At 62.1% G+C, this 18,742-nt stretch overlaps 1 protein-coding gene across 1 annotated transcript in view; it reads right to left on the reverse strand.

The window, feature by feature from the left end:
* Positions 1–18,742, reverse strand: part of CARS1 (cysteinyl-tRNA synthetase 1) — a 41,886-nt gene that overhangs the window by 9,344 nt on the left and 13,800 nt on the right. Inside the window, exons 4-15 of the mRNA XM_077754959.1 lie at positions 18,350–18,438; positions 17,788–17,884; positions 17,298–17,396; positions 16,398–16,547; positions 7,223–7,363; positions 6,973–7,061; positions 5,330–5,451; positions 1,767–1,879; positions 1,138–1,266; positions 663–792; positions 458–561; positions 5–56 (exon numbers count right to left, since the gene is read on the reverse strand). Coding sequence (XP_077611085.1) covers positions 5–56; positions 458–561; positions 663–792; positions 1,138–1,266; positions 1,767–1,879; positions 5,330–5,451; positions 6,973–7,061; positions 7,223–7,363; positions 16,398–16,547; positions 17,298–17,396; positions 17,788–17,884; positions 18,350–18,438 — 1,315 coding nt within the window. The remainder of the gene's footprint in view (positions 1–4; positions 57–457; positions 562–662; positions 793–1,137; positions 1,267–1,766; positions 1,880–5,329; positions 5,452–6,972; positions 7,062–7,222; positions 7,364–16,397; positions 16,548–17,297; positions 17,397–17,787; positions 17,885–18,349; positions 18,439–18,742) is intronic.

Consider the following 18,742-nt stretch of genomic DNA (forward strand, 5'->3'; position numbering starts at 1 on the left):
TCACCAGTTATATCCACAGGAGCTCGAAGGAGATCTTTCACATTCAAGAAAAACTCCTAAAGTCAGAAAATTCAGTCTCGCAGCGTCTAGAAAGCTTCTCCGTCCGGAAGGGGGCCGAGGGGGCCGAGGGGCTGTGCCAGGGAAGCACGTCTCTGATCTGGGAACCACGCCTCCGGTACCGCCAGGTGGCGGCCAGGACCGGGGCAGACGGGAGTGTGTCCGCGTGTCCCATTGAGCCTGACACGGGATCGGCCGACGGGACAGAGGTGGCTGAAACGTGCCTCACGCTCCTGCCGCTAGCGGGCACCGGGGCTTCCGGGAAGGGGGCACGGGGCGGGGCTGCCCCGAGTGAGGCTGCCGTCGCCAGTCCCCGTCCTCCACTGGGGCGGGCGGCGTGGGGGCAGCGGTCGCCGCAGCTGAGCCGGGGCGCCCCCGCGTCAGGGACGTGGGCACTTACGGTCATGAACTTCTCATACTGGAGCGCAGACTCCATGGTGTTGCTCGAGTAATCCAGCGTGTCCTTCCACGAGTGCATGAGGAAGGCCAGCCGCAGCTGCCGCGCTGGGAGGGGACACAGCGTGGCGGTGCCCTCAGCCTCCCAGGCAGCCCCCGCCGCCACGCGTCCCAGAGGCGGGACGGCCTTTGGGGGAGGTCCAGTTTACCTGAGTGCTTCTTCAGGGCGTCTTTAATGGTGATGAAGTTCTTGAGCGACTTGGACATCTTGCAGCCCGCGATGGTCAGGTGGCCCGTGTGCAGGAAGTAGCGGACCCAGCAGTCGTTGTCGAAGTAGGCCTGCTCCGGACGGGGTACAGCAGGGGCAAGGTCAGGGGCGCGCATGCCCTGCGAGCACTCTGCACCCCGTGAGGGGCTGCCTTTCCCAGCTGGGGAACTGGGGCTCAAGGGACAGCCCCGAGTCAATGGCCCAAGAGGGTGCACACGGCCTGTCTGTTGCCCAAGGTCCGGCTGTTCACGTGGGAAACCAGACCAAACCACCAGGGATCAGATTCCGCCCGCAAGAGCCCGATGTGGGCATCAGGCTCCGTTCAGCATCCTGCGAGCAGCGCCCCTGGCTTCTTCTGCCACCGCGGGGAGAACTCAAGGCCCCCCCGACCGGAACAGCGACCAGCCTCTGCCTACCTCCGACTGGGCAAGCTCGTTGTCATGGTGGGGGAAGCGGAGGTCGAAGCCCCCTCCGTGGATGTCCATCGAGGCCCCCAGGAGCGTGCCTGCCATGGCAGAGCACTCGATGTGCCATCCCGGGCGCCCCTAGGATCCAAATGACCCGGTGACTGCCGGCCAGCCCTCCCCGCCCAGGCCTTCAACTGTTCCCACGCCCCAGTGTTTGTGAGCCTCCAAACCTGAGCCTTATCAGGACAGGTGTTACATTCTACACATGAAAACCTCAGGGGCGCCCACACAGTCAAGTTCACAGCAGGCTCTGGAGGCCGAGGTGGGGCTGAGAACCTCCCAGAACCACCTAGCACGAGACCAGGGGCAGACACCAATACCGCCTTCCCGTGGCCTTGGGCCACGGGGACATTGGAGAGTAGTCTCATCTCCAGGGGCGGGTAACGCTCAGAGTCAAAGGCCCCAGGACAGGGGGCCAATCTTCCTGGAAAGAGTCCCAAAAGGCACGTCCCATGCCCCAAGGCCCACGAGGCTGTGGCATCTGTGTCCCCGGCACAGGTGGGCGCCGCACCAGCAAGGGGCCCGCCAGCCACCGGGTCCCACCCCCACCACAGCCCCGCCCCTTCCCGGGGGCCCACCTTTCCCCACGGGCACGGCCAGGACGGCTCGCCTGGCTTGGAGGCCTTCCACAGGGCGAAGTCATTGGGGGACCGCTTCTCACTCAGGCGGTCTGCGGAGACGCTCAGGTCACCTGCGGACACGGGGAAGCAGGTCACCAGGGCCGCCTAGCGGGCAGACCGGTGTCGCTGCAGGGCTGCCGCGGTAGCTGCTGGCCCATGCGTCTCATTTCCATGGGTTTTTCTCGGCCGGCGCCGCGGCTTCCGCNAGGGCCGTGGCCCGGGTCCAGGGCAGCAGCACACTCCAGGCTGAGGGGTGGTGGCCCTCGGGGGGTGGGGGAGGGCATGGCCCCACATGTCTCCCAGCTGCGGCTCCGGGAGGCCTGAGAACCAGCAAAGCTGATGCGCGCGGCTCCTTGGCCCCGTGGGCGGCAAAGCAGGACATCACCGCTCCTCCGGGCCTGGCTGGGCTCCCAGACCCGGCCCCCCCGGGGAAAGAGGCAGCCGGTCACGGCAGGCCCCCGGGGAGCAACGGGGAAGGATTCGCCACCACCGAGGGACACTTCCCTGGGCCACACGTGGGGGCCGTGGAGCCCACCGAGCCGGCAGCGGCCGAGGGGACGACCGCCTGCACACCCCCCTCGCACAGGGGCCAGGTGAGGGGGGCAGCATGGGGCACGGTCCCGGGGCCCACGCGTGGTCTTCAAGTTGCCTGGTCCCGGGTGCTGTCGCCCCCCGGTGGACAACACCGGAACAGCAACCACAGACTCAGCAGAGCTCTAGGGCCACCAGCTTTCACAAAACAGGGCAGGCAGGCGCGAGGCTGCCCGGAGAACGGTGGGGGGAGAGTGCGCTGAGGATACTTCTAGAACAGGCCTGACGCCTGTCACCCGGCACTAAAAGTAGAATACTTGGAAACGACGAGAAACCCGGGGAAACAACGCCACGGTCACAAAGAAAGGCATACTTGCTGTCGGTCGCCAGGCAGCCCTGTTTGCGGGTTTCTGGGTTGTTTTAATCTCTGCAAACCAAACACACACCCACACGTGGCGGGACGGACTCTGCCCTGGCCTCCTGTCTCCTCAGGGAGCCCGTCACCACGTCCGGCCAGCCGCTCAGACGACGGGACGAGGCGCCACCACACGCCTCTGGCCACAGCCTGTGTCTGCGCGTTTGGGCTTTTACTTTCCGTCATCGTGAGCACAGTTACCCTGAACGTATCTGACTGTTCAAATTTTTGAAAAGTTCTGTGACAGAGCAAAGAGGACCCCGGTTCGCACCCCCCCCAACATCCTTCACCAAATGCCACTTGGGGAGCCCCTGCTACCTGCTCTGGATTCTGTGCCGCCCTCCTGGTGTCCTTCGTCGTCTCCCTCCCAGGCCACCCAACGTGACCCCCGCACGCCGGTTCGTGCCTCCCCCCGATGTGCTGCTCCCCGGGACAGCCCCAGGCCCCCTTCCCTACCGGAGCCCCACACCGTGCGGCCAGCAGGGCCGCGGAAGCGTAACTGTCCCTGAAGGGGGTGTGACCCTCTTCGTCCCTTTACATTCGCTGTGGGAGCTACTGCTCTGGCCCCTGGGATGCAAAGGCTCGAATGTCAGTCTAGAGACAAAAGGTCCAAGAACAAGTGACATTTAGGAAGAACCCGGGGGGCTGGTTCAGCCCGAAGAGCACGAGACTCTTGGTCTCGGGGTCATGAGTTTGAGCCTCGTGTCGGGTGTTGACACTACTGGAAAAGGAAAAAGGAGAGAGAAGGGAAAAGAGAAGAAAAAGGGAGAAAAAGGAAGGAAAGGAAAGAACTTTAAAAAAAAAAAAACAGAAGAAGAACGCAGCTGGGGGGATGGGGAGGCCTCCCGAGAGCAGCGGCCCTGGGGCCCCCCTCCCCCGACGCGGCGCTGCCGCTGCTCCGTCCCTGGCCCTCTGCCGTCCCGCCCGGACCTGATTTGGCATCAGTCTTGTCAGCAGGTTCCCTGCATCGTGAATCCTTGCGAAGGACCAGCTGCTGCTTTAAACGACTCCTTTCTTCCGCCTCTTCTTTTGATGCTCACACCCCCAGCTCTTCGCTGCTCCTTTTCGGGCTGACAGCCGCCCCCTCGTTTTCCGGCCTACGCTTTCTCAGAACTACGCTGGACAGCCCAGGCGGCCTTGGCCCGGCCCATGAGCCGCACGGGGCAGGGAGGTCCGCCCGGCCTCCTGCGGCTGTTCCGTTTCGACCCTGGGTGACTCCCTCCGCGGCTGCTCACCCAGGAGAGTGACCTGAAGCAGGTCCGGGCACCTTCGATGTCCCCTAGCGCCGGCGTCCTGAGTGTGCCACGGGCAGAAGACGCGGTCCCCGGGGGACGGGGGCTGACTCCTCATGCACCCGGCGCAGGTCCTACGCGGGCTTGCGGGAGGCCCTGCCCCCATTCGGGCGTGTGAAGCCCCGACTGCTGGACGAAGCCCCGCTCCCTGCACACCTCAGTCCTGCTGCGCCTTGGGGGTCTCGACCCGTCTGAGCTACCGCTCTGCGGGGCGTGCACGGGCCTCCCCTGCACACCGGGTGCACCAGCCCTGAGGCTGCAGGGGCCCCACTGCCAGTCCACGCGAGTCCGTGGCCGTCCTCCAAGGGCATGGGCGCCTCAGCACCGTGGACGAAACTTCCTCTACTCTGCAAGACGCACTCAGCGATCCTCAAGGGGCCGGGGGGCTCGGGCGGCTGGCTGTCTCGCTTGTGGCTTTGGCTCAGGTCATGATCGCACGGTGCCTGAGTTCCAGCCCTGTGTCAGGCCCTTCTCTCCCTCCGCCCCTCCCCCCGCCCCCACTCGTGTGTGTGTGCACAGAGGCGTGCTCTCGCTCAAAATAAATAAGTAAACTTAAAAAAAAACAGAAAACAAAGCGAGAACCCAGGGATTCCGAGGCGCTGCCTGGGCACTGGAGGGTGACGCCTGCTCGCACCCAGAACCAACAGTTCCCCCAGGACCTGACCTGAGGAGTCCCGCCCCGCGTCCCCGCCGTGCTCGTCCGGGCACCGCACAGGGCTGTGCCCATGCAGGGCAGCGACCGCCGCCCCAGCCGCCGCACGAGCACCAGGGGCTGTCCCGCCGTCCCCTGCTCCCCCGGGACGGAGCCGCTCCTCCCCCGGCTGCCGGTGCACGGCTGGGCCCTGTAGGTCCCGACTGGGGACCGCGCCTCCTCTGTGCGGGTGCAACGAATCCGCGCCTTCAGTCCCAGCAGCCCCGGGGCTTTCATGTCCCCAAACCCGGAGCTCGGATGCCAAGGGCGCCACCTGCTGACCCGGGGGGTGGGAGCCACTGCTCCCTCACTCAGCGGCCACAACCCGCATACTCGTGACACCCCAGCGCTGGGGGTCCCACGCCAGCACGCAGCACGTCCCACAGGCAGCCCTGACCCCCCAGATCCAGGCTGGGGTCAGCAACACTTTTCCAGACGCTGTTGGACACACTCGCTCTTTAGTTTCTTGTGGGAAACTCCTCAGGCTCCTTGGGCAGCAAGGCAGGGCTCCCGGGCGCCCAGGCGGGCCAGGCTGGGGTGGGGGAGGGGCCGCGCTGCCAGGGCTTGACCCTCCTCGCCCGGCCCTGCTTACCTTCCCCTTCCTGCAGGGCTTTCTGGTCCCCGACGGCTTCGGGCACCAGCTTCCCGTAGGAGTGTCTCTCGCTGGAAGCAAACTTCATGGTGTCAAAGTAGACGGACCCGTTGGAAGCGTAGCTGGGAAAGAAGAGCGAGGCTGCTGCAGAGCAGGACACGCGCAGACGGCCCGGCCGCCTCGCGGGAGAACGACCTGCAAAGCCCAGCGTTCCACGGCCGTCCCACGGCTCCACGATGCAGCAGCTCACAGCCACGGCCGCCACGCAGGCCGCACGGGCCCGACACGCACACCTCGTCACGGGGGCCAAGTCCTCGCTCTCGGGGCAGCGCCGCCCCCTGCAGACCCTCGGCCTCGCGTCCTGTGGCCACGCAGCTCCCGCCCTGCCCCCCGCCTTGGGGACAACGCAGTCCCTGCGTGCCCTCCCTCGCTCTGTCTGCTCTCTACCCTCCCGCACGGCCCCCATAAGGCTCGCTGCCTCCCAGAAGCACTCCAGATTAATCCAGCCCAGAGCGACCTGTCTTCTCTCACCTTGGTTTTGCCCATGACCCTCCGTGTGGCACAACCACGTGTTGCCCTGCAGTGACCGTGTCGGGGGGGGGGGGGGGGCGTCACCACTTCCCGGGAGCCTGTGCAGCCCCGGGCCCCACACCAGGTCTCCCGCTCTCATCGCCCCAGTGACCCCTCATCTCGCCATGAGGCGGGGGAGGGCGCTCCTGGAGCAGGGGCGCAGCGAACGGGCACCCAGCACCGCACACCCCGTGCCCCCAGTTATGCTTCTGAGCGTCGGTGATTTCCGACAGCGCTGACTTTGGAGACTCGGACAGTGTTTTGTGCATCAGGTGGTGCCAGGAGGGGAGCCCAGGGGTCACGGGGCCGGGGAGGTGACTTGTGGACAAGGGCTCTCATCACAGGCCGCACGGCGGGAACGCCACCTCCAGACACACAGCAGGTCCACGCTCAGCAGCCCCGGCCCATGCTCACGTCGTAGCCGTGGCCCTGCTGGTGGCTTACAGGCGGGCGCTCTCTGCAGCACCCCATCCTTGCCTTGGCCCCGGGCAGGCTACTTGGTGGGCTCGGCCCCAGGCGCTGGGCCAGGCCCCGAACTACACCAGCAAGTGCTGGGGGCAGAGGGGAGGGGTGGGCAGAGTGGTCGGGGCAGGCCGGGTGCGGCCAACGCCCCCTCTGCTCTCACTCCTGCCCTGAATAAGGACATGGTGTCCGCACAGCTAAATGCCTGGGTGAGCGGCAGCCACAGCAAGGAAAACCCGGAGCGTTCTCTCTCAGAGCAGCGAGGAGAGAGGCTGCCATGAGGGTCGGCTGCTCACGTGGTGAGGTCACGGGCTCAGCCGTGTCCTCCCCAAACTCCCGAGTGTCAGGACCGGATGGTATTTGGAAACGGGGTCTTTACAGGAGCGAAGCGCGGTCACCGGGGGGGCCCTAAGCCCATGCGACCCCTCAGTAGTGTCCGGGTAGGAGGACATGCTGAGGGCACAGGAGGAGCCCAGGGCCGTGTGCAAAGTGACAAGTGCGTGAACAGGCCGCCGTCTGCCGGCCCTGTGCCGCCTGGAGCAGAGGTGGGGCGGCCGCCCTCCCCGGACAAGCTTCCTTCCCTGGGCTCCCACGGGGAGGGCCCGGCTTACCCGTAGCCATTGTCCACTATCTTCTGGACAAAGTTCACGATCTCCGGCACATACTCGCTAACCCGGGTCAGGACATCCGGAGGGAGAACCTGGGGGTGACAGGAACAAGTCCCTGTCTTCCTTCTGGAACGGCACCCTCGGGAAGCAGCAGCACCCGGCGGCCGCCAGGGAGCCCTCGCGTCAGCCCTGACCGAAGACGGTCCGGACGGCGGTCATCAGGAGCGCGGGCGGGCCGCCGGGCGACACTCACGTTCAGGGCCTCCATGTCCCTGTGGAACTCCTCCTCCCAGAACTTGGGCAGCTTGGAGAAGATGGAATTGTCCGTGACCTCGCTGCCGAGCGTGGAGTCCAGCCACTCGGAAAGCAGATCTTTTGCTTCTTCCAACAACACCTGCGACGAAGACACAGCATCCACACACGAGCCCGGTCTCACAGGCTCACACCCCGTGCAGCCGGCCTGCGGCGGTGGAGGCCTCGCGCCCAGGGACGTGCCGCGCCCAGCCCCGCGCGCCAGGGGCCGCGTCTCCGTGAGGCNGGCCTCTGGAAGTGGGAGGTTCGGAGATGCGGCACAGCCACGAGGCCCGACTTCTGTGGTCAGAGGCGTGGGGCGGCCTTGGGGACGACAGGCGGGGCTGTGGCTGCCGCGGGGCGGAGCGGGAGCGCGCACAGTGCGGTCGTCCACGGCGGGGACACGGAGACGGCAGGCCTCGTCCTGGAGGGAGGTCTCACCACCGGGACGCCCTGACCGTCAGGGGCCATCGACTGAGGACACAGCCCCACGTCACGGGCAGCGCGGGAGCGAGGCGCGTCCTGTCACCACAGCACTGTCGTCGGACGGGGGAGATGTCCACCCGTGACGTGACGTGACGTGAGCGTCCTGGCCGTGGCCTGAGCCGTGCGGGCCGGGGGACCCGGAGTCCTGCTCCGCGGGAACCCGGCGTCTGCAGCAGGCTAACCGGAGCACTGACCGGCGTGTGGGGACAGGCAGGCGGCCTGTGGTCCCCCAGTGGGGGCAACGGGGCCAAGACCAAAGGGTGCAGGGAGAAAGTTCAGGAAAAGTGGATACGGCAGACGCGGTGAGGACACGGGGGTGCGTTTGTACACATGACACGGACGGGAAAGGCGCAGCTAGGGGCTCCCACGTGGGACACACCTGCTGCTGGCCGGTGGGCAGCCAAAGGGACCCGCCAGGAGGCCCAGCCCCGCCCCCCAGGCCGGGCGCCAGGGAGGCACAGTCCAGAGGTGTGGGCTCACTCGAGACAGAACTTCACCCAGGGCCTGGCACTCGGCCCGGCCCCAGCCCGGTCACCTCCCTGCCTGGCCGCTCACAGCCAGGTGCCCCACAGCCGCTATCGTGGGAACATGACCCGGCACGCCAAACGGCAGAGAACGACGTGAGGACACAGGGCGGTGGCAGCGGCAGCAGATGCGGCAGGGCCCCCGTGCCCGTCAGAGCTGGGGGTTAAGTCTCCTGGGACTAATACGCTCAGGGCTCCGACGGACACGGCCGACCGCACGCGGGATCAGAGGGTCAAGGTGAGCAGGGGGAAGGAGGTCCTGAGAGAAGAGGTGGGAGGCGGGGGTCAACCACAGTGGGGCGGACACGACGGCCGTCCTGGGTGCGGCCATCGGGAGATCGGACGTGGCCGACGGAAGGATCTCGGGGCTTGAGGACAACAGAAGAGAAACCCCCCAAACTGAAAATCAGAAAGGCTTCGCTCCCAAAGACTGAACAAAACCGAACAGGGTAGCCAAGGACCCGGGACTGCCACAGACGTGCCCGGGACAGCGAGGGAAAGGGAGGGAGAACCATGGGAAACCCCACCGAGCGAGAGCGCCCCACGCGGGTCGCACACTATACCGCGGGCGCAGGAGGACACCTGGACGCCGTACCCGACGCCGTGCTGAGGCTGCACAGAATCGAAGGTGATATGATCCTGAAAGAAGTCAGAGGAAAACCCCTCGCCTGTCAGAGGAGCGGAGGCGAGAGCTGTGCCTGACTTATCCTCACACGGCGTGCAAGCGAGAAGGCACGGGGGATACTTAAGTGCAGAGACAAAACGCTCGCCACCCTGGAACTCTGTGCCGGTGACGTGAGCCTGCAAAGCAAAGGCAAACAAACCGAGGGAACTTGTTGCTGGTAAGCCTGCTTTGCAAGGAACGTCCAGGGAAGTTCTCTAGGAAACTCTTTAGGAAGTAACAGAGGCCGGAAACCTGGGTCTACGTCGGGTAAGAGGGAACATCAGAGGAAGAACAAGTGCAGGCACAATAAAAACTATTTTATTTTTAGAGAGAGAAGAGAAAGAGCGCGCAAGTGAACAGGTGAGGGCAGAGAGAGGGAGAGAGAGGGAATCCCAAGCAGGCTCCAAGCTGTCAGGGCAGAGCCCGACGTGGGGCTGGAGCCCGTGACCCTGGGATGATGATCTGAGCCGAAACGGGAGTCGGATGCTCAACCGACTGAGCACCCAGATGCCCCAGAACTCCCATTTTTTTTTTTAACTGACCTAACAGAGAACAGTTGGTTCAAAATGACAGTATTAGGAATGCATCGATTTGCACGTTTATGTACCTATTTAGGTAGGCACGGTGCCCTCCGGGTTTACCGACCGCTAAGAGGAACGACGGCCATGACACAAGGGTGGGAGGGCGCTCTGATGACCATGGGGGCTGAGTATTTTTGCTGAGATCAGTCCTAGGTGTACACTGCAAACTCCAGGGCAACCACTAAAAACAGAGCATTACTGATATGCTATAAAAGGAGAGCGAGCGGAACCACGAAGACCGAAAAGGAGTGGAGGACAAAACGGGAACAAAGGACACGGGCAACAACGGAGAGTAGTGCACAGCGTGGGTAAGACTCCAGCGATGTCAGCGCCACTCTGAACGTCAATGGTCTAAAGGCCCATTTAAAAGAGATCATCAGAGGGGATCAAAATACAAGACCCGACTTTCAGGTGCCCAAAAGGAATCCACTTTAAATAAAAAGACATGTACAGATCGAAAGTAACTAAATGGATGGAGGAAAGCGTACCGTGCTGCCATGGTGAAAATAAGTGAAATAAAGCAGGAGGTACTTTCCCACAAAGCAGATTGCAAAGCCAGGAGAGTCGTGAGGGGCGCGGCAGGACAGGCGGCTCAGGTCTCCCGGGCAGCCGTGCTGGCCGTGTGCAGGCCCTCAGGCAGGGCATCGGACCACACCAGGCAAGGGAAACTAAAGCAAACATGAACTATTGGGACTTCATCAAGACAAAAAGCTTCTCCACAGCAAAGGAAACAATCAACAAGACTAAAAGGCAGCGGACTGAATGGGAGAGGATATTTGGAAATGACATACCGAATAAAGAGTAAGTATCCAAAATCTATAAAGAACTTATCAAATTCAACACCCAAAAAACAAAGATTCCAGTGAAGAAATGGGCAAAAGACACGAACAGACACCTCTCCAAAGAAGACGTCCAGATGGCCAGCAGACACAGGAAAAGATGCTCAACATCACTCATCAGCAGGGAGCTGCAAATCAAAACCGCAGTGAGATACCACCTCGCAGCCGTCAGAATGGCCGAGACACTAACAACTCAGGCAACGACAGATGGCGGCGAGGATGCGGAGGAAGAGGCTCTTCTGCGCTGCTGGTGGGAATGCGAACTGGTGCGGCCGCTCTGGAAAACAGTGTGGAGGTTCCTCAAAAAATGAAAAAGAGAACTGCCCTGTGACCCAGCAACTGCACCACTACGTATTTACCCAAGGGATCCAGGAGCGCTGTTTCGAAGGGGCACGTGCATCTCAGTGCTTACAGCAGCGCTATCGACAACAGCCCGTGTTTGGAAAGAGCCCAGATGTCCACCAACGGACGGATGGATAAAGAAGATGTGGTTTATGTATACAATGGAGTATTACTCGCCGATCAAAAAGAACGAAATCCTGCCATTTGCAACTACGTGGATGGAACCAGACGGCACTGTGCTAAGCGAAGTCAGTCACAGAAAAACATCACGTGACGTCACCCACATGAGGACTTTAAGACACACAACAGATGAACATGAGGGAAAGGCAGCAAAAACAATATAAAACAGGGAGGGGGACAAAACGTAAGAGACTCTTACATACAGAGAACAGAGTTACTGGAGGGGCTGCGGGAGGGGGAGGGGCCGCGTGGGGGAGGGGCATGAAGGAATCTTCTCCTGAAGTCACTGCTGCACCAGGCGCCAACTGAGATGTAAAGTAAAAAACAAATAAATTTAGTAAAAAGGTCACCTTGCTATAAAGAAAAGACTGAAAGCCGTTTTTCTAGCACCTGGAAGGAGACAAGGACACCTCTTCCCCCCACCTCCATCCAACACTGGACTGAGGCCCCAGCCAGCCCAGGGCACGGAAGACAGAGATGGTTATAGTGCTTCGAAAGAAACAGGAGAAACGAATCAAAAGACGAGACCGAGAGAATGAAAGGCAGACGCCAGAGCGTAAAAACATGTGTCCTTCACAGATGTGTGCAAGCGTGCAGAGAGCTCCTTCCCACCAAGAAAAAGCAAAACAGACGACCCATCACAAATGGGCAAAAGGCAATTATTTCCCAGAAGAAGGCCTGCAAATGGCTGAGAGGCGCGCATGCACACACAACACGCACACAGACACACACACACACACACGGGGGCAGCTCCCGAGGGCGCAGCAGTTCACACCTCCCTGCCCAGCACCCGAGCGCCCGCACCTGAGCCCCCGCACACGGCTGCCGGCGGCGGACAGACATGGGCCTCTGGCGCCCACTCCTCCGAGCACACCCGACCGAGCCGCGCACCCTCGAGCACCGGCAGGACCAAGAACGCGCCGTGGGGTGAGCTCACACGCGGGGCCCTCGGCAGCGGCCGGGCACGGGCACAGCCGCACAAGGAAAGCAGGCGCATCGCACAGACACAGCGCTGAAGGGTCAGCCCGCCAGGAAGCCCGGAACACGCCAAAGCCATCAATGCTGCAGAGGCAGGACCGTGGTGAGCTCTGGGGGACAGCTGCTGGGAGCGGGCAGGAGGGGGCTTCTGGGAAGCTCGGCAAGGTTCCATTTCTTCATCCAGGTGGTGGCTACAAGAATGTGTTTGCTGAGTGAAAAATTCATAATCGTAAATGTACGTTTCAGCGAATTTTTCTGATTCTGTTACAGTTACAATTTTTTTAATGTTTTATTTATTTTTTGAGAGAGAGAGAGAGAGAGAGAGAGACAGCGTGAGCAGAGGAGGGTCAGAGAGAGGGAGACACAGAATCTGAAGCAGCTCCAGGCTCTGAGCCGGCAGTCAGCACAGAGCCCGACGCGGGGCTCAAACCCACGAACCGCGAGATCATGACCTGAGCCAAAGTCGGACGCTTAACTGACTGAGCCACCCAGGCGCCCCCATTTTTTTCATTTATTCAATAAATGATCATTAATAATTAAAATAAATAAAAGAACAGAAATCATGTATTGTTTCTGCTCTTAGACCACTGTGAAATTGAACTAGAAACCAGTAGCAGAAAGAGAGGTAGAAAACCCCACAACACGTGGAGATCAAAGAACACACTTCTAGGGGCGCCTGGGTGGCTCAGTCGGTTAAGCGTCCGACTTCGGCTCAGGTCATGATCCCACGGTTTGTGGGTTCGAGCCCCGCGTCGGGCTCTGTGCTGACAGCTCAGAGCCTGGAGCTGCTTCGGATTCTGCGTCTCCCTCTCTCTCTGCCCCTCCCTCCCTCATTCTCTCTCCCTAAAAAATAAACACTTGAAAGAAAGAAAAGGCGCTGGAATAATGAGATGCCCACTTGCAAAAAGGAAGAAACTAGGCGCACTCTTCTCACCCTTCACCACAAGTGGCTCGCAGGATGGTGCATCTGGGAGGGACACGCAAGCTGTGACACTGGAGGTCACCCAGGAGCAGGCGTACACGAGCTTGCGTGTGGTGCCAACTCAGTCTGGGAAAGGAAGTGGTGCGCCCGACTGTATTAAAACCACAGAGTTCTGCTCTGGGAACGTCACAGCCAAGAACACAGAAAGACAAGTTCAGACGAGGAGAAAATATTTGCCAAAGACACCACGGCAAAGGGCTGTTACCCAACCTGGGTGCACTCAACAAAAGGAAAACAAACAACTCGATGGAAAGTGAGCCAAAGACCTTGCCAGGCCCCTCCCCGAAGAAGAGGCCAGACGGCAGACAAGGGCGTGGAAAGATGCCCCCACTGATGCCGTCGGGAAGCCCACACCCCACCAGGGGGTGCCGTGGCACAGCTATCGGAATGGCCAAAATACACAGACGGCACTCCACGCTGGGGAGCCCGGGACAGGAGGGGGTCTCTCTGTCCCTCCGTCCCTCTCTCTCCTCCCGCTGGTGGGGGTGGGGGCGGGGCAGCCACTCTAGAAGGCAGTGTGCTGCTTTCCTGCAAAACTGAGCCTGCACATCTGATCCGGCAGCCGTGCTCCTGGTATTTACCCAAAGGAGCCGGAAACCTACGTCCACACGAAAACCTGCACACAGATGTTTCTATCAGCTTCCTCACAACTGCCTACCCTCGGAAGCCACAAAGACGCGCTCGGCAGGTGCGGGTCGTCCAGCGAGCGGCACTAAAGACACATGAGACGCTGTGGAGGACCCTGAAATGTAGATTTAGTGACAAAAGCTACTTTGAAAAGGCCACATGGCATGCGATGCCAAGTCTGTGACGTTCTGCAAAGGGAGAAGCATGGAGACAGCAGACAGATGAGCGGTTTCCAGGGGCTGGGGACGGAGGGGGACGGGGAGGGCGGCCGGAGGGGGAGGGGGNGGGAGGGCGGGCGGGGGGAGGGGAAGGTCCAGGGGAGACAGGAAGGGCCGAGCGGGCAGGCACACGGCACTCTCAGGGCAAGGAAACTCCTCTGCCTGATGTGGGACTAGCCGGACGCACCACTACACATCCGTCCACACCCACGGAACCCCCCCCCAAGACAGAACTGTGTCAGCTACGGGTTCTCGGTGACGACGACACGTCTGTGCAGGTGGGCATGCTGAACCCGAAACTGCTCTAAAAACCAGTCGTTAAAGAAACAGAAAGAACAGAGGGACCGACCGGTCTGAAATGACACTTGCATCCGACGGTTAAAGTCCCGCCCGAGCCTCCCATGGGCCTGGACACGCGGACGATTCGAGGCACGCCGGAAGGGCAGAAGCAGGGTCACCGAGCCCCGGCCTCTTCCCTCGCCGGCACCAGGGATGGCCGTCGAGATGCTCACACAGGGCGGGTGTGTGGCCAGAAGCGAGGAACCCGGGCACCCACGTGCTCACAACCTGACCCAGGACACAAAAGAGCGCTAAAAAAGCTGATATGTTTGACTGAGTTAAAATTCAGACCCTCTGTTACTAAAACAAAGTGAAAAGCCAGAGATGAGGAGAAAGCGTTTGCAACATATTTAAATGACAAAGGATCAGCGTCCAGGACTAAGAATGTTTACAAACCTGTAAGAAAAAGACAACACGCCCGTTGGAAAATGGGGCAGGGGACCTGTGCCCAGAACCACGGCCACCAAGAGAGCTCGTGGAAAGGCCATCTCGCAAGAGGTCAGAGAAGTGCGGATGCAAACCACAACTGCTGCGTCTCACGGTGGCTCCGTGCCACCGAGGAAAGGGAGGAACGTGGCAGTCCCGTGTCGGCGCACAGCAGCGGACACGTGTCACAGACACAGGAGGGCACAGACACTTACTCGGGCCCCAGCTGCCGCCGCCCCCACCCCCAAGAGGCCTGCAGGCAGGGTGGCCCCTGCTGAGTCCAAGGGGAAAGGTCCCTGAACGGAGGGAGCGGACCGGACACCCGGCCCCACCCCGTGCCATCCATGCGAGGGGCTGACACATAAACGTAAACCTGTTCGATTCCGGGGCCGTGGTGGGTGCCGGGCAGAGCCGCAGATGCAACAGCACCCGGTGAAGCCACGGACTCCCTGCACACTAATGTCTCCCGAGCGCGGCCACGCGTTTTCCGGTGGGGGGAGGGTGTGCCTTGCGTCCGCTCACAGGAACCAGGGAGCTTCGGAAGCCTGTGTGTGGATTCTTCCAGACTCGCCCGAGCCTACCCTCCAGCCACATCCCCTCTGACGTGAGGACAAGTCTACGCCGAGTCCCGTGCATCCTTCCAGAGAATCACCGCTTGTGTGGCTGGTGTTGGGGACCCCACAGCCCGCGGCTCCGCCCCACGTGCACAGCCTGAAGAAACGTGCGTCCACAGACAGAAAAGGACTCTGAGCTCAGGGGAAAGTGCTCGGCCTCACTGGCCGTCAGGGAAGCCTAAGCCCCCACCCCTCGGGCCACGGCCTGCTCCTCAGGAAGGTCTCCGTCAGAAGAACGGAAACAAGTGTTGGTGAGGACGGTCGGAAACCGCAGCCTGGATGCTGCTATGGAAACCGCGGCAGCGGATTCTTGGAATCCTGGAATCTAACTGCCGGACATTCCAGACTTCCACTCCGGGAATCTCCAGGCCGAGGAACTAAAGTCAGAGACTGGAAGGGATGTTTGCACATCCCGGTTCACAGCTGTGTTACTCAACACAGACAGAAGGGGGCCCGTGTTTCACGGGGACAGAGCTTCCATCTGGGAACACGGAAAGTTCTGGAGACAGAGGGTGGGGATGGCTACACAACAGCACGAACAAGCTCCGTGCCCAGAGCTGTGCGTATAAACGGTTAGGACGGCAGAGGTTACGTTACGGCTGCTTTACCGCACTCTTCTGAGGAAAGGGTAGCAGCGGAACATTGAGGAAACAATCCCCAGTCACACCGCTGGTAACCGGGAAACGTGACTGGCGTCCCAGGAGAGGGGGAGACAGCGGGCGCAGGAGGCCCACGGAAGGAAGGCCAGCTACGATGCGGGGCCCACGCGGAAGCGGGTGCGGCGAAAACGCGGCTCGGCAGGCCCGTGTACACTGGGCACGAAGCGGGCAAAGAGGAACGTAAAAGCGAAGGCTGAGCCGGGCGGGCTCCGGGTGCTCCGGGTGCTCGTCTCCCCCAGCTTCCCCGGAGGGACCCGGCCCGCTGAGTGCCGGAGAGGACAGCCAGCAGGGGGCGCCAGCGTGCAGGGGGAGGGGCAGCCTCCCGAGGCCCCAGTGCATCCAGTGATCCCGGGAGCAGAGCGCGGGGGAGCCTGCCCAGGAGGCCCTGGGCCCAGCAGGGAACCCACGCGGGGCCCCACGGCCCAGGTCGACTGCAGCCTCACTCCGCTCTCTGCAGGTGCTGCCGAGAAACACAGGGGAGTCCACTGGGAGCCCCTGGAATGATCTCGCACGTGTCCGATGCGCCCCCTGCCTGTGAGGACGTGGGGGGCGGGGAGGGGAGGCCTGCTCGGCCCCAGGGTGGTGGGGCCCGGGTGCCGCACGCAGAGGCACGGGACGGAACCTGCGAGTGGCGAGCCACCTCAGGCCAAGGTCAGCGGGACACGCTGGAGACCTCACCTCTGCACAGCGGTCGGTCTCCTCGGCCGGGAGGCCGCCACGCACGGCTCTGTCCAGAGGCTCCACGGCCAGCTCCACCGCGTGCCGGATGCGCTCCAGCATCTGCTTTCGGTCGGGGTCCGTGGTCTCATTTAACTTGACTGAAAACGGCTGCGAGCACAGGGCAGAGTGGTCAGACGGACGCTGTCCGGCGGGGGTTCCTCCCCGGACAGCAGGGTCCCTCCCACTGCCCTGCAAGTGTCCCCAGGGTGTGGTCCTCGCTTCCCCGAGGGAGGGGCGGGTCCGGCAGGCGACAGGCCCGAAGCCCTGCTCCTCGTGCCCCGGGCCTGTTTCTCTGGTGTGAAATGCCTGTGCCTGGGGTCCCACAGCCGGGCGGGCAACACCTGGGGACTGGTGAGCCAGCGCCTACTGTCACTCCTACTTCCTCTCGTAGACATGACACACGTGAGCGCTCATCACTGCTGCCGTCACTGAACAGTAATTACCCTCTGAATAAAATGACTTATTCTAATGTTAACCTGTTAGTACCACACTTTGTGACACCGTTACTCTAAATATTAAGTTGTTAAGAATTTCTGCAAATAATTGTGAAAATTTCTAATCCCCCCCAACTAAAGAGGCTTGGACAGCTTCCACGTGGCACTCAGAATTCTCGGACGTGGCTGTGAGCTCAGCACCGAAGGNGTCACTGCCGCCGTGACAAACTGACGGTGTCCCGTGCGGCAGGCACAGCCCCTCACTCCACGCCCCGGCCAAGTGTGTCTCTCCCGGCAACTTTCCCCACAGGCCCGGGGACCACGTGGACAGAACTCCGGTGCCCCGACGGCGCTGGCTGTAGCTGTGGACACCGTCCCACGCCAGGGACAGGCAGGGGCCGAGGAGCAGACGCCGGGCGCCCACCTCCAGGGCGGCGCGAACGTCCTCCAGGAGCCGGGCCGCCCGCGGCTGCCGCCCCCGGTACTGCTCAAACAGGTGGCTCTGCCGGGCCCTCCGGATGATCTGTGGGGAGGAAAGGGAAGCCGGGGGTCAGGCCCAGAGCGCGCCCCCCCAACCCCGTCCCCGCAATGGCCAGACTCTGAGCCCTGCCGGGTGGCCGGTCACACCGCCCTCCTTCCGTGACCTCTCTGAGCTCAAGGAAATCGGCTGCCCTCCCCCGCCCCTCACGTAGCTGCCCACAAAACCACATGCCACCCTCAGCTTGCAGCCACGAAGCACCTCAGGCTGGCGCTTGGCAAGCCGGGTCCCCACACACGCAGTCTCTCACGGCATCTTCGCACCTGAAGACGTACCGTCCGTCGTTCGTACAAACCGCGACACAACTCAATGCGCACGAGGCCCCGGCCCGCCGGCGCGTACTCCCAGCCCCCGCCGTACCTGCCGAGAGCCCCACCTTGTCGTCGATGTCCGTGATGTTCATGCAGTAGAAGACGTCGAACCCGAAGTAGTCCCGCAGCACCCTCCTCAGGATGTCGAAGGAGATGTAGGACCTGGAGCCGCGCACAGACGTTTCCCGTGGCCCACCACGCACCCCCCGGGCCCAGCCACACGAGCGGCCACGGGGGAAGGCTCCCATGGCACTGCCAACTGCCAGCCACCACCCTGCTCAGGGCTTGTGACCGCCGTGGGGCCCCCAGCCTGACGCCAGAGCCACGGGACAAGATGTCTACGCACGGCCAGGACCCCGGCCACACCACAGCCGGACAGGGCTCTGTGGCTGACCTGAGTTCTCCAACCTTTCTACCACGCGTGCCCGTGACTTACAGGGTGAGAATTCTACCTTAGAACTAAGGAAGGCTCAGGCTCGACTTTCCTCTCAAATCTCAGGTCCCTGTAGCAGAGATCTCTGAAGGGCAGAGATGCTCCCGTGGGGCCCACACCTCAACGCCCGGCAGCAGGTCCCGCCTGGCCACCCCCACCCCCGCCCGTGCCGGACGCCCGTGAGCAGGTCCCACCTGGCGTGCCCCATGTGAGAGGCATCGTAGACAGTAGGCCCACAGCAGTACCACGTCACCTTCTTCCCGTTTTGAGGTATAAACACATCCTTTGTTAAGCATGAGGGAACGACCGCCATTAGCGTGTGATGGGCGCCGCGCGGGATCGCCCCAGCCCGCACCAGCGAGGACCCTGCGGCTTGTTCGTACAGGATTCAGCAAGGACAATTCTGCTTTGCTGACAAAGGCCACAGACGTCGGGGACGGAGAGCTCCGTGACTCTGGCTGGAATCCCTGTCCCCGCGTCCCCACGCGCTCACTGATGAAATTCTAACCCACCTGCGGCTGGAAGCAAGCAAACCCCACCCAACTGGGATCCAATCCCACCTTCTCCTCCAAACCCGGCTGGCGCCC

Source organism: Crocuta crocuta, unplaced genomic scaffold (genome assembly GCF_008692635.1).
Source record: "Crocuta crocuta isolate KB4526 unplaced genomic scaffold, BGI_CrCroc_1.0 scaffold653, whole genome shotgun sequence".
In the NCBI taxonomy this organism is placed as follows: domain Eukaryota; kingdom Metazoa; phylum Chordata; class Mammalia; order Carnivora; family Hyaenidae; genus Crocuta; species Crocuta crocuta.